General features: G+C 57.5%; 1 protein-coding gene across 4 annotated transcripts in view; it reads right to left on the reverse strand.

The window, feature by feature from the left end:
• The window catches only part of NAV1 (neuron navigator 1), a 212,162-nt gene continuing 199,265 nt past the window's right edge, over positions 1 to 12,897 (reverse strand). For 2 of the 4 annotated variants that reach the window (XM_089903958.1, XM_022561983.3), the window contains 13 exons: positions 12,571 to 12,767; positions 12,277 to 12,469; positions 11,955 to 12,123; positions 11,263 to 11,360; positions 10,999 to 11,094; positions 10,628 to 10,787; positions 10,042 to 10,277; positions 9,207 to 9,361; positions 8,979 to 9,050; positions 8,345 to 8,541; positions 7,756 to 7,874; positions 6,127 to 6,324; positions 1 to 4,252 (listed from right to left, as the gene is read on the reverse strand). In XM_089903958.1, the coding sequence (XP_089760084.1) occupies positions 4,157 to 4,252; positions 6,127 to 6,324; positions 7,756 to 7,874; positions 8,345 to 8,541; positions 8,979 to 9,050; positions 9,207 to 9,361; positions 10,042 to 10,277; positions 10,628 to 10,787; positions 10,999 to 11,094; positions 11,263 to 11,360; positions 11,955 to 12,123; positions 12,277 to 12,469; positions 12,571 to 12,767 (1,986 nt within the window). In that variant the 3' untranslated portion in view covers positions 1 to 4,156. The remainder of the gene's footprint in view (positions 4,253 to 6,126; positions 6,325 to 7,755; positions 7,875 to 8,344; positions 8,542 to 8,978; positions 9,051 to 9,206; positions 9,362 to 10,041; positions 10,278 to 10,627; positions 10,788 to 10,998; positions 11,095 to 11,262; positions 11,361 to 11,954; positions 12,124 to 12,276; positions 12,470 to 12,570; positions 12,768 to 12,897) is intronic. The other 2 variants (XM_089904002.1, XM_089904045.1) reach the window with 2 other exon arrangements.

Here is a 12,897-nt window from a genome sequence, read left to right on the forward strand (position 1 = left end):
GTGACGGCCCCCTATATCCCTGATCAGGTTGACTGAGGGCTCATGAATATATAAAATGGATTCAATTATAAAGCATTATCCTCAGGCTCTGGCCTTCTGGGAACACAGTGTCCCTAAGACCATTTTCTTACGGCCTCTTTGGTGGGGGCCATGGACAGAACTCACTAGTAGTTACATAAGAGAGTACTGGGGTTCCACTAGTGAACCCTCTGGAAGAGCACATTTCATCCCATCAGTTGAGGGGGGTTGCTTACTAGTAGACTAGAGTCTACTTACTAGCTTCAGCTTAGGTAAGGCTTCCCTTAGGTAAGGGAAAAAAGTATGATGAGAAGTTACATTTGGTGACCCAGATGACTTTAGCCCTAGAAGGAATGCCTCGTTAAATGTGTGATTAGGACAGGCGCAACTTCCTCTCCCAAACGCCTTGCAATAAAGGGTCCCTAACGTAGCATGGAGGCTCGCCCTGATCCCAGCTTACAGGGCCAAGCCCCACTCATGCAGGCAACTTTCACCCCTGGGCAGGGTTGGTGTGTGTGAGGTGCTGGTGGGAAGGCGCAGGTCACCGCTGCTTTCTTCCTCCCCTTGGAAAAGTACAGGAAATAAAGTGACCTCAGAGACTGAAGAGTGCCCCTCTTGTCTCAGGGAGCTAGGAGCAAAGAAGTGGTGAGATTAGGCCCAAACCAGGAAAACCAGAAAGCACGAAATAAAAAAATTTTTTAAAAATCACTATTTTGTCTTGGGTCCTTAAGGAGTATGGATAGATGAGTGAGAAGGTTGGTAATTCAGAACCAAAGCTTAGCATGTCAATCACTAAGGACTCTGCAGTAGGGGCTCCCCAGGGCCTCAGGAAACCCAACTTCCCTGCAGCTTCCCGAGGCCTCAACCACGTGACAAAGATGCTGGGCTGACACTCACGCACACGCAGAGATAAGCACCGCAGAGCTGCCTCAAAGCAGAGGTTTTAAAAAATACTCGATGAAGCTCAGAAAATAGGGAGTGGCAGCAGTCAGCTGCTCTTGTGAGAGAGACACACACAGACATCGGGTCCTCTGCTGGCCTCCATCACCTAGTACTTTATTTTTTGTGCCTAGGCAGGGGCTGAGGACAAATACACTGGACAAAACGCGTTGGTCTCCTTCATCCAGGAACGAGGGGCCGCGGCCGCACCTCTGCCCTGAAGCGGGGCTGGGCGTTGAGCCACGTGGTCTGCTCGCCGGCTTTGGTGAGGAAAGGAGTTGGGGGCTGGAGTGGGGGGAGGGCACACACTCCAGTCCTGGAGAGGCCGGATTCTTCTCAAGGTGCTGGGCGTTGAGAGTTTAGCCCTGGGACCCAGCTTTTCTTTTTTGAGGGATCCCAGTGGTCTCGACCAAGAAGCAAGGGTGTAGGTGGGAAAGAATGCTGTGGATCTGCACTTGCCACTCATTCCAGGGTGGAGGCAGTGGGGCTCGGGCTTCAGCTCCAGAGGACTCGGGATGAGCGCCCCGAGGGTCCTAGCACCGTGAGGAGTTTCGGCCTGCCCCGGTCGCCATGTCACCGTGATTCCTGGGGATGATGCACGCCCACAGCCAGGGGCCCAGGCTCCAGAGGGAAGGCAGAGGGGCAGTGCCACTTCGCCAGATGGGATCCCGCTTTCTGGAGGCAGGCGGCTGGAGACCCGGGCTAAACGCGGCAGTCAGCCGAGAGCAGGGCGGTGGATCCTACGGGAACGGAGATGAAACGCCGGAACCTGAGGCCTCCAGAGCCAGCCTGCTGAGGATCCACGTAAACTTCGCGGTGGTATCCACGGTGACCAGGGAAGCGGGAATCGCTTTGGGGGGGTCTGAGGCAGTTGGAATGGAGGAAGAGGGTCACCCCTTTCCTTTTTCTCAAGTAGCCAGTTAACGCCCATGACCGAAGGCACTGGCTGGGCAGCACCGAGAACAGAGAGAAAGGCTCAGCCCCCGGGTGGAGACGGCGCTGGGAGCCTGAGCCCGGCCACGGGACTGCAGCCGGGGAGGGGCCACGAGAGGCCAGAGCCCAGAGAAGGCCCGCTCGGGTGTCTCCCCGTCCTTCCAAGCTAGAACGCCCAGCTGCGGGGCTTTCCTCCTTCTGCACGGCAGAGACCTTAAGGCAGTGATGTCAGCACCATCCTTGGACAAGCAGCCTCTTCCCGCTCAGAATTGCATATTTTCCGGCTGAGCTGGGGGTCTCCACGGCTCTAGCGGCATCAGCAGACATCGTCTCGAGCGGAGACGAGCCCGTCACCCGTGGCGGCCACCAGGTGAATGCAGAAGCTTTTGGAGGGAGCAATCTGGACCACCTTTTGGACCTAAATGAAAGTCTTCTGATATGAAGATTCAGAGGCAGCTACTCCTTGGTTTGGCGGGACAGAGCGATCCTGGTTAGTGTGCCTGTAGGTTCTGATAAGGTCTTGTGCCACTTGGGGATCTGAAGAGCAAACACTTGGGCCCAGGCTCATCACACATCCCTGGTCTGCGGAGCCCCAAACCGCAGCCTCACCAGGCAACCCAGTGCGCTGGACAGCTAATCACGGGCTTCTCGCTGGCTGGCTCCTGGGGTTTTGGCTCCGTTTCTCAGGTGATCCTGAAGGTCCAGAAAACAAGGAGATGTGTGCATTTAATGGAAGTTAACATTTCCTGCTAGACTGTGAACGTAAGGGCCCACGTCTTTTTTTTTTTTAACCTAATGACTTGTACACAGTAAGCGCCCTGTAAGTGCTTGTCCGATGAAGGAATTAGGACTGCCGAAACTTCAGGGCAACTTCTGCAAAAAGTGGATCCCTTTGGAAGGCAGATCTCTGCCACCAAATCAAACTCCTTATATTCTGATTGGGAGCATCTCACATGGATGTCCACTCCTAAGGGACTAGTCACTTGTTCGAAACCAACAGTAAAGGCCGGCTGGGGATTGTGGATTCAGTTGGGCAAAGCGGTCGCCATCAGAATAGCGCAGCGAGGGGCTCCACAGGCCCCAGGACAGACAGACTTCCAGTTTGCGGTTTTCCTCCAGTCCACGGGGAAGCTCAGATTAGATCTTGTATCAGGGTGAGGCGATGCGCTCTCCTCCAGAGGCTGGCCGCCGGGCTCCAGGCAGGGCATGTGTTTTCTCAAAAGGGACCTCGAGGTCCCTCGTGTCCCGCTGCTGAGCCAATGCTACATGTCCCATGTGAGCCCCAAGGGTGGCAGACACAGTGGCATGGCCGGTGTCTAGCTGGTACCAATCAGGTGGCATCGGGCTCTCCAAAGAGCGGCTTGGAAAAGCAACGTGAGCATCTCGTGGACGTGGGAGGAAATGGGAAAAAAAACAAACCAAAAAAAGAGGAGGAGAATAAATAGGCAAATGGGAGGGGGAAATGGAAACAAAACAAAAAACAAAAATAAAAAGTAAAAAAAGTAGGGTTTATTGACTCATGCGTGTTAAATTAGAGGCTGAGATGGAGCCGGCGGTGCTTCTCTGAAGGCTGTGGTGGCACCTCTGGGGTCTGGCAGCTTCTCAGATCACAGCCGTCTCGTCGGTGCCCCCATGTGGTCCAGACGGCAGGGCGGGTGGCACGCTCTCTGCCCAGGCAAATGGATTTCCTCCCTCCAGCTTCAGCTTTTCCTTTTTTTTTTTTTTTTTTTAAACCCTTTACAGATTGATTTAAACGTTTTTAAATCACATGCTTCTTTTTCTGGGCTGCAGCCAAATCTTGGGGTGCGGGGAGAGCTGTTGGCAGTGGCGATGGAACTGGGCAGGGTCCGTGGGAAGGTCTGGGGAGCCGCCGCCTCCCCCAGCAGATTCCCCCACGGGGCCGTGTCTCTGAGTTGTCTGTGAGCATCAGTTAGGAACTACTGCAGGCTTGTTTGATGTCTTCTGAACCCCTCCCCAGAAAGCTCAGGAGTTTGTAATTGAGACAAGAAATCAAGGAAAAAGACCCAGGATCATCTTTTCCCCAAAGTCACAAGAGGAGGCCAGGAAATGTACCTGGGGACACAGGTCCACCCACCAGTCCCACCGGGCGTTCTTGAAGGTGCAGCACCAGGAAGCCGCCCCCTCCTTCCACCTCCCCCCTCCTGTCCTCGTGGCCAGAGAGCCGGCGCCCAGGAGGAAGCGGGGAAGAGGAGGCTGCGCGCAGCAGTGGCCGCGTCCTGCTGTCCTGTGACTGGATGCCGGGCCCTCAGAGCGTGGCCTGGAGGTTGGGGTCCAGGATGCTTTCTCGGTCTGGAGACTCGATGTAATCGGCGGCCTCCTGAAGTTTCAGCAGCATGGCCATCTAGAGAGGGGCGGAGAGACAGTTACGGAGAGTTGGGGCTTTGGGAAACACAGAAAACCAGACTGTGGGTCTGGTCCTGCGTCTGCAGGGGGCTGAGAGCCCAGAGAGTTTGCGGCTGGTTCAGGAAGAGGCCAAGATGACTGCTTCCACCCTGTGTGTAAGCTCGAATGTGGGAACCAGCCCTCGGGAGTGACGGGCAGGTAGGGTGCTGCTCTGGCCGTGATGTGCAGGGAAGGCCAGAGGGCAGAGCCACCTCCTCCCTGCAAGGTGCCAGCGCTCCCCGGCCAGCCCCAGGAGGAGGTGGGAAGGGCCCAAAGACCGTCTAACAGCTCTCCTTGTAACAGACCACGGCCCAGCGGCTGCACCCAGTGCCCTTAGGACCTGCTTCTACCTAGTTCCCACCTCATCGCTTCAGCGGGGCCTGAGCTGTGGCCGCGCGGCACGTGGGATCTTAGTTCCCCGACCAGGGATCGAACCCGCACCCCTTGCATTGGAAGTGCGGAGTCTTAACCACTGGACCTCCGGGGAAGTCCCACCTCCCGCCCTTCTTCCCTCAGTTTCCCTCAACACTTCACGACTCTGACTCTCCATTCAGCTAAGGAAGCCTCATTGCCTCTCCGTGGCTCTGCCTTCCAGCTTCCGTTTCCATGACATTAGCACCCTCCCGATTTAAAAGCCTTTTGACACAGAGGACATCTGTTTTCTACAAGGTCAAAATTTAAATAAAATGTCTTAGGACTAAAGTAGAGGAATCTCCTACTCGAAAAGGTAAAATTAGGTCCTGGAGTTTGTGCATGTTAAGTTTTTCAGACCATCTGCCAAATCATCCTCCAAAACAGTGACTGACAAATGCCCCCACCAGCAGAACAAAGGTCCGAGCCTCCCCACACACACGATTCTGCAAATGTGAAACAGTTATCTCCTTGTTGTAATACACGTCTCCTCAGTGATTAGAGAGGGGAAGGGTCTTCTTCTGTTTTTATTGGCCCTTTTTATAAATAGTATTTTTTAAATTAATTAATCTATTTATTTATTTTTGGCTGTGTTGGGTCTTCGTTGCTGCGCGCGGGCTTTCTCTAGTTGCGGAGAGCGGGGGCTACTCTTGGTTGCGGTGTGTGGGCTTCTCATTGCGGTGGCTTCTCCTGTTGCGGAGCACGGGCTCTAGGCACGTGGGCTTCAGGAGTTGTGGCACACAGGCTCAGTAGTTGTGGCTCGCGGGCTCTAGAGCGCAGGCTCAGCAATTGTGGCTCACGGGCTTAGTTGCTCCGCGGCATGTGGGATCTTCCCGGACCAGGGCTCGAACCCGTGTGCCCTGCATTGACAGGCAGATTCTTAACCACTGCGCCACCAGGGAAGTCCCTTTATTGGCCCTTTGCGTTTCCTTTAGTCAATGCCTGCCCCTTGCCTCCTTTGCCCATTGTTGTTCTGCGTGGCAGTTTTGGGGGGAAGGGTCACGTGTTCTGGGTGTCAATCCTCTCTTGGCTACAAGCACTGCAGACATTTCCCCTAGTTTGTCACTTGTCTCAGCTTACTTTCCAAGGGCTCCTTGGAAAGGACCGCAGCAGCCCGCAGCAGCCCGCAGGATGGCACCGCAGCAGCCCGCAGGATGGCACCAGGGCAAGCACCCGTGGGTCCCACTGCTCTCCTGCTCTGGCCGCCGTTCCCACCTGGGCTCCGCCCAGACCCGGGTCTTTGCTAGAGGACACACACCTTGCTGGCGGGTGACACTGTGTAGCTTAGCCCAGGGTTCTGACGGCCAGAGTTTCCCACCCCCTGGCCTCATGCTTGTCCCGGCCTCCGGGCCCCAGCGGGCTGTGGACGAGGGTTCAGTTCTGTGACACTCTGACTTTTGCCTTAGAGCGGCCTCTACTCACCAGCGGGTCGGAGTCCAGGGAGCTGGGGGTGCTGTCCTTGACCGTCCTGTCCTCAGGGGGCGAAGCAATGCTGTGAGGGCCCACGGTGGGTGGGGGCAGGTGGTACAGCTTTGACTGGTCTTGTTGGGCTGACGGCCAGGGAAGAGTGTCCCGGACCCACTCGACGGGGTCCTCCCAGGCAGCTTTCTGCCCGTGAACCTGGAGAGAAGGAGAAATGTGATCACTGGGCGAGGAACCCGCAGATGAGAGGCTTGTTCGTGGAGTCTCCTGATGGCGTGTGTACTTCCTCAAACGTAAAGCTTGAGGCTCTGATCCCTGTGGGGTTTCCTTTGGGTTTCCCAACAAGGGAAGTAAAATAAGTTGGCATAAATTGGTAGAAACCATTTTGGAGGACAATTTGGCAGACTGCATTAAGACTTAACATGGACAAATCTTACGACCCCACGATTTTATTTTCCAAGTAAGAAATTCTTTCAGTTTAGTAATACCTTTTGAAAGAAATTTCACCTTTGTTGAAATGAGATATTATCTGTGTAAAAATGATGTAAGTCAGGGGACTTCCCTGGTGGCGCAGTGGTTAAGAATCCGCCTGCCAAGGCAGGGGACATGGGTTCAGGCCCTGGTCCGGGAAGATCCCCCGTGCTGCGGAGCAACTAAGCCCGCGAGCCACAACTACTGAAGCCCGTGAGCCACAACTACTGAAGCCCGCGCGCCTAGAGCCCGTGCTCCTCAACAAGGGAAGCCACCGCAATGAGAAGCCTGCGCACCGCAACGAAGAGTAGCCCCCGCTCTCCGCAACTAGAGAAAGCCCGCGTGCAGCAACAAAGACCCAACTCAGCCAAAAATTAATTAATTAATTAATTTTAAAAAAACACAAAAGAGCTTTAAAAAAATGATGTAAGTTGGAAAACTATTAATAATAATGCAAATTAAATGAAATAATGATACACTGCATCTCTAGAAATCTACCATATCATCAGGCAGTGTCTATCACAGTGACACATTACTTCTATGGATAATACGTGACCAGTAGGGTCTAGTCACCACATCACAGGTCATTGGATCATGCCCTAATTAACAGGTGAGAAAACTAAGGAGGTTTTTTAAAAAAATGACATTTTCCTTTCACACCAAGTTCTTATTCTAACTTTTACTTTTACACGTGTTTTCACTTATTTCATTTGCCTTCGCAACACTGCCAGTGATTTAGGCAGAACAGAATTTATACCACCTCCTTTTTTACACGAGGATATTGAACAGTTTAAGTAACTTGGCCAGAGTAACGTTTTTATTAGTAGTTAGTAATGAGCTAAGGCTGTAATAGGGTTTTACTTAATTCTTTGCTCAATTATTTCTCTAACTGCCCTGATCCCTAGAGCAGAGCCAGAAGGCCTAGCGCTGGACACACGGCCCCAGGGTCAGCGGTCATTTAGCGATTCGCTGAACGCTGGCCGAAGGCAGGAAAGCAGCGTGGTCTGTCCAGTGCCTCACCCGACCTGTCAGGAGGAGACCCTAAAGATCTCCGTGGCCCCGTGTCTAACCCTGTTTCCGCTCTGTGAGGTGGGCCAGCCTGGTGTCTGGGCTGAGCGGAGTCGAGGGCGGGCTCACCGGAGTCGAGGGCGGGCTCACCTTGATGCCGTCCTTGGCCCCTTCCTGCAGGTAGGGAATGATGGAGTTGTTCCATAGGTCAATGAACCAGGTCCGGAAGTCCTCAATGCCGATGGGGCAGGACAGAAAGAAGCAGGGGCCTGGGAAGAGGATGGGGCCGTGAAGACGGCCGAGAACCTTGCTCTCTCCCTGGTCATCTGCCCCCTTGACTCCTTTACACCAGGCAGAGGGTCTCATAACCACAGGGTTGAAAGAAGCACTGGGCTGGGCTAAACTGAGACTGAGGTCAGGACGGGCGGGAGCTGAGAGCCTGGCTGTAGCCTCGTGAACGATGCCTCCCTGGGTGGACGGGAGGTGGGGGAGCGAGGGGAAGCTTTGAACTCCCCCGAAATCCCTTCCCCCCTTCTTCCCAGTAATCGTGGGGAAATGAGGGCGAGGGGTCAGCTCTCTGACGGCTGACTCAGGGTGCGGACTGCGCTGGGGGCGCTTGCGCAGTGACTCGGGCACAGGGTCGGTGACTCTATGCGCTGAAGACATGAGAAGGAAAGGGAGTGCCCCCGACCCCGGCCCCCAGGTGTGGCGCAGGAGGCCGTGGCAGGGCGGGCCATACCGATGAGGAAGTCCGAGGTGCTGTGCTTCTCCAGGAAGGTGTGCAGGTGGTACCACAGCTTGGGCACCCAGTCCAGCACCCGCAGCAGCTCCTCCCTGTTGGCGTTGACGTCGCAGTCCGACTCCACCAGCTTCCTCCTCAGGTAGCGAACCAGGAAGCCGTTGGCGGGCTCCACGTTGTTGGAGAAGGTCAGCATCCTGCGGCCAGGGACGCGAAGGGTGGGGCGGAGTGCGCGGGGGCGTGTCCGGCTCATCCCCCGCGGGCCCATCCCCCCCTCCTCCCACCAATGCCCGTGGGGTCCGCTGAACTCAGGGCCGCGGCAGAGCTGACTCTCGGATCGGTGACCCCCCCCGCAGGTAACCATCTGACCTCACTGGCCTGGACAGGGGGCGTGCGGGCACAGAACCCGAACCTCAGCCACGAAGCCGCACCTCTCAGCTTTACAGTCCTTTCCTGTCTCAGTGGCTCCGTCTCCCCCCGCACTGCCACAGCACACACACACCTGCTCTCTCCCCAGCCCACAGGGCTGCGCTACTTCCCTTTCCTTCTGCTGCTCCTCTGGCCGCATCCTGGATTGAACTGGTTTACCGACTCGGGTAGGGTTGGAAGGCTCATCCAGGGCCCCAGCCCTTACCTGAAGCTCAGATGCAAGCCGTGATTGGGGGTCATCTTCACCGGCTGATTAGTGGTGCCAATAATATAGGGACTGTGGGAAGCGAGAGAAAAGATTTGCGTAGACTTGTCTGAACGCTGGCTTTCTGCCGCGTACCCTCCCCCGACGCCCGTGGAAAGCTCACAGCTTGGGCTGGACCGGGCTCCCCTGCTGCCCACCGTGATGAAGCTGGTCCCGACTCCAGCTTACCATTTGTGATACTTGCAGGTCAGGGCCCCGTTGACCAGCTCGCTGATGGAGCCTGCCTCACTCAGGTCATCCAGCAGGATCACCAGGGGGACATCCCCAATTCCCGTTTCCCGGTCTATCTGGTTAGCCAGGTTGGAGAGATACAGCTGCAGATCCTGAAATGAGAACAGGCAGTGGGTCAACATCGGGAGCAGTGAGCCCCTGGATGAGCCTTGAAGAGGAGGGTTTCAGAGAAGCTGAGCTGGCTCCGGATGCCCTGGGGCCCCGGTTCCTGTTTGACGCGCTTGGACCTGGAGCTACGGAAGACACCGCCCCAGGCTGACCAGCAGTGGCCCGGAGGCCCGAAGCCACCTTCTGAAGCAGTGGCCCCTAGAGCCCACAGGGCTGGGGAACACACGCTTTTCTTCAATGGATTTACACCAGGAACCACTCCTAATGGACGCGCCTCCCCGTGGGGCGGAGGCGGGGGCCAAGGTTTGAAGCCACGGCACAGCATCGGGGGGAACTGGGGAGGCAGCGGGACCTGGCAGGGGACAGCACAGTAATGACAGTTCTGAGTGCTTCCCTGACAGAAGCCCACAGTCAGGGACAAATCCTGGAAAGAAAGGAAATGAAAGAGAAGGGGGGGGGACTGACGAGGCGGGCAGAGGGCCACTGGGACACGAGGGGACAGAGTGTGGACCGCGGTCCCTGCTGGGGTGGGAGCTCCCGGAGGCCCGGGGAGGGAGGAGACTGGAGCAGGGCTGAGATGGGAAAGGGGGTCACCGAGGGGCAGGGAGGTCAAGGCAGCGGCGAGGAAGGGGAGGGAGGACGGGGCAGGCGGGGTGGCAGCCACCTTGCAGGACTGCTGGTGCATGTTGAAGGTGCTGACGATGCCCTCGGTGACCTCGCGGCCGGAGCGCTCTACCAGGTACTCGGCCAGGCGGTTGGTCAGGTAGGTCTTGCCGGTGCCACTGGGGCCGGAGAGGACAAGGCGCCGGTGCTTGAGTAGAAGGCCGATGTAGTGCTGCATCATGGGCTTGGGGATGAGCGTCTCAAACACCAGGCTGTCCACACACTTCTCCTTGAGACCTGGACCCCAGCCCCCGATGGTGTGAGCCTGGGCGGCGCCCTGAGGCTCACCTTCCTCACCCGGGGACCCCGCGGGAACCCCCAGGCCTGGCTCTGGACACGTGGGGCAGGCCGTGCACTGCGGGGGTGGGCGGAGGGGAAGCCCAGGCCGGGCAGAAATGTCCTGCAAACGACAACCTCCCTGGGACAGGTCGGGCCCGGGCTCGTTCATCTTGCACCTCACGGTGACCTTCACGGTGACCTTCACCCTGTAGCCCCGCAACCAGTTCTTGCTCAAGGAACGCGTGACGGACCACCCGACGGTCTCCACCCCGCATTCCTCAGCCCCACACCCAGAAGCAGGGACTGACCTTTGAGGGAGACTGCTATGTTGTTGACCCCTCGGCGGCAGGGGGGCAGCTCCGGGGGCTCCGCATCCAGGAGCCGTTTCACGTGGCTGACGCTGTAGCCGTGGATGGACTCGGTGCTTAGTCCCAGCGTCGAGGCTGGGTCCATCTTAGAAATGTAGTCCTGACGGGACAGAGGGAGAGAAAGGAGATGCGCAGGACACACACACAGACATGAAGGCCACGAGGAAGGTAGTGCTACAGGCACAGAAGTCGATGGGGAAGAGGAGGCGCGATGTCTGTCCCACTGAGCACTCCTGCACAAACCTCAGAGGCCCCCAGACCCCAGTGTCATCAGAGGACCAGCAAACCCTCAGAGTTCTCGCATCCCTTACCTTGAACACTTGGAAAACAGCGTCATCCAGCAGCTTCCAGTCAACTTTCCCGCTGACCTTGCTGCACCCCAGGAAGAACTCCTGCTGCTTCAAGTCCTGTGAGGCCAGGGTAGATGCACGTGAGCCCAGGGCAGACGGCTCCAAGAAGGGGAGAACGTAAAAGGCCTTGGGAGCTGAGTGCTGTGGGTTCGGGGGTCCTGAGAGCCCAGATGTCCTTGGGTAGAAATGACAGTGTCACCCCCCCCACCCCGCGAAGTTCCTTACCCCTTTGATGATGTGCTGTGGGGGCATCCTCACCACCACCCGAAGAGTCACTTCCTCCTTTGGACCAGAGGTGCTGATACCATCCATGGGAGACAGGTCTGGAAGTGAGAAAAGACTGTTGGTTTGGGGGTATCCACAGGCTTTCCTACATCTTCCTGCCACTAGCCTTTCCAGATAAGTTTTTTTTTTTAAATTTTGGCTGCGTTGGGTCTTCATTGCTGCATACGGGCTTTCTCCAGTTGCTGCGAGCCAGGGCTACTCTTCATGGTGGTGTGCGGGCTTCTCATTGCGGTGGCTTCTCTTGTTGCGGAGCACAGGTTCTAGGGGCGTGGGCTTCAGTAGTTGTGGCTCGTGGGCTCTAGAGTGCAGCCTCAGTAGTGGCGCACGGGCTTAGTTGCTCCGTGGCATGTGGGATCTTCCCGGACCAGGGCTCGAACCCGTGTCCCCTGCATTGGCAGGCGGACTCCCAACCACTGCGCCACCAGGGAAGTCTCTCCAGATAAGTTTTTATCTAACCCAAAATTGGAACTGGAGACCAAACCTGAACAGTGATTAAGGTCTTAGGACCACAACAACCCTCGGTGTCTCAGGACACCAGCAGCGACTTGGCGGCAGCACTGCTACGTCCCTGGCCCAAGGAAGCCGCACCACGTCGATCGGGGGCGAACCCTGTCCTTCTCCCCAACAGGTACCTGTATCTGCGAGGCTCGGGCTGAAGGGATGGCTGAGCGCCAGGCCCAGGGAGCGGCGAGGGGATGGCAGAGCCGAAGATCCCGGGGCCTGCCCTGCAGCGGAGCTCGCCGAGGGCCCCGGGGCCACCTTCAGCCGGTCGTTCTCAGCTTTCAGCAGGTCCACCTCCAACTGCGGCAAGAACGGGGGTGTGTGTGGGGGGCGTCTGGAGCCTCTGCCGCCGGGTCCCGCGGCCCCGCCCCCTCCCCGTCCAGGAGCCCTGCCCCGTCCAGGAGCCCCTCCCTGCCCCCGCCCCGCGGCCCCCCGGCCCCGCCCGGAACTGACCTGCATGTTGTGCATGGTCTCCCGCAGCTGGTCCAGCTGGTGGGCCGAGTTGAGGGCTTCCAGGCGGATGTCCGTGAGCTTCATCTCCTTCTCCCACAGCTCGGAGCGCAGCTCGGACACCTCCTTCTTCTCCGGCTCCTCCTCCTCGCTGCCCTGGAACAGCCGGGCGTGGGGGGCCGGGGGAGCGGGGCCCCTGGAAGGAGGCAGGGAGCGGCGGGCGTTAGCCGCTGAGCCCGCGGGTGACGGTAACCGGCCCCACTGCCCGGGGAGGGGGCTGCAGTGGGGGACACTCACTCGGGGGCGTCGGTGCCCGCGGAGGACGAGGCGGAGGACTTGATGGAGGGCGAAGCAGTCTCCGTAGCCTGGTGCTGCAGTTTGGGGGACGAGGGGGCCGAGGAGTCGGGCGTGGCGATCTCCTCGATGTCAGAGTAGGAGGAAGCGGACTTGGGCCCCTTCTTTATGCTGAAGGCTTTGTTGAAGGAACTTCGGAGCTAGAACAAAGCAGATCCGGGGAGAGAGCAGTCAGGGCTCCGCGCTGGAGACGGTGAGGGCAGAGGGGCTTCTGAGACAGAGGCCAGAGGCAGGGATGTGTCGGTAAGCAGGCCTCCCCCAAAGGCTTCA

Source organism: Delphinapterus leucas, chromosome 1, assembly GCF_059928025.1.
Source record: "Delphinapterus leucas isolate spDelLeu-1000000601 "Yukka" chromosome 1, BTC_Dleu_Yukka2, whole genome shotgun sequence".
Taxonomy (NCBI): Eukaryota; Metazoa; Chordata; class Mammalia; order Artiodactyla; family Monodontidae; genus Delphinapterus; species Delphinapterus leucas.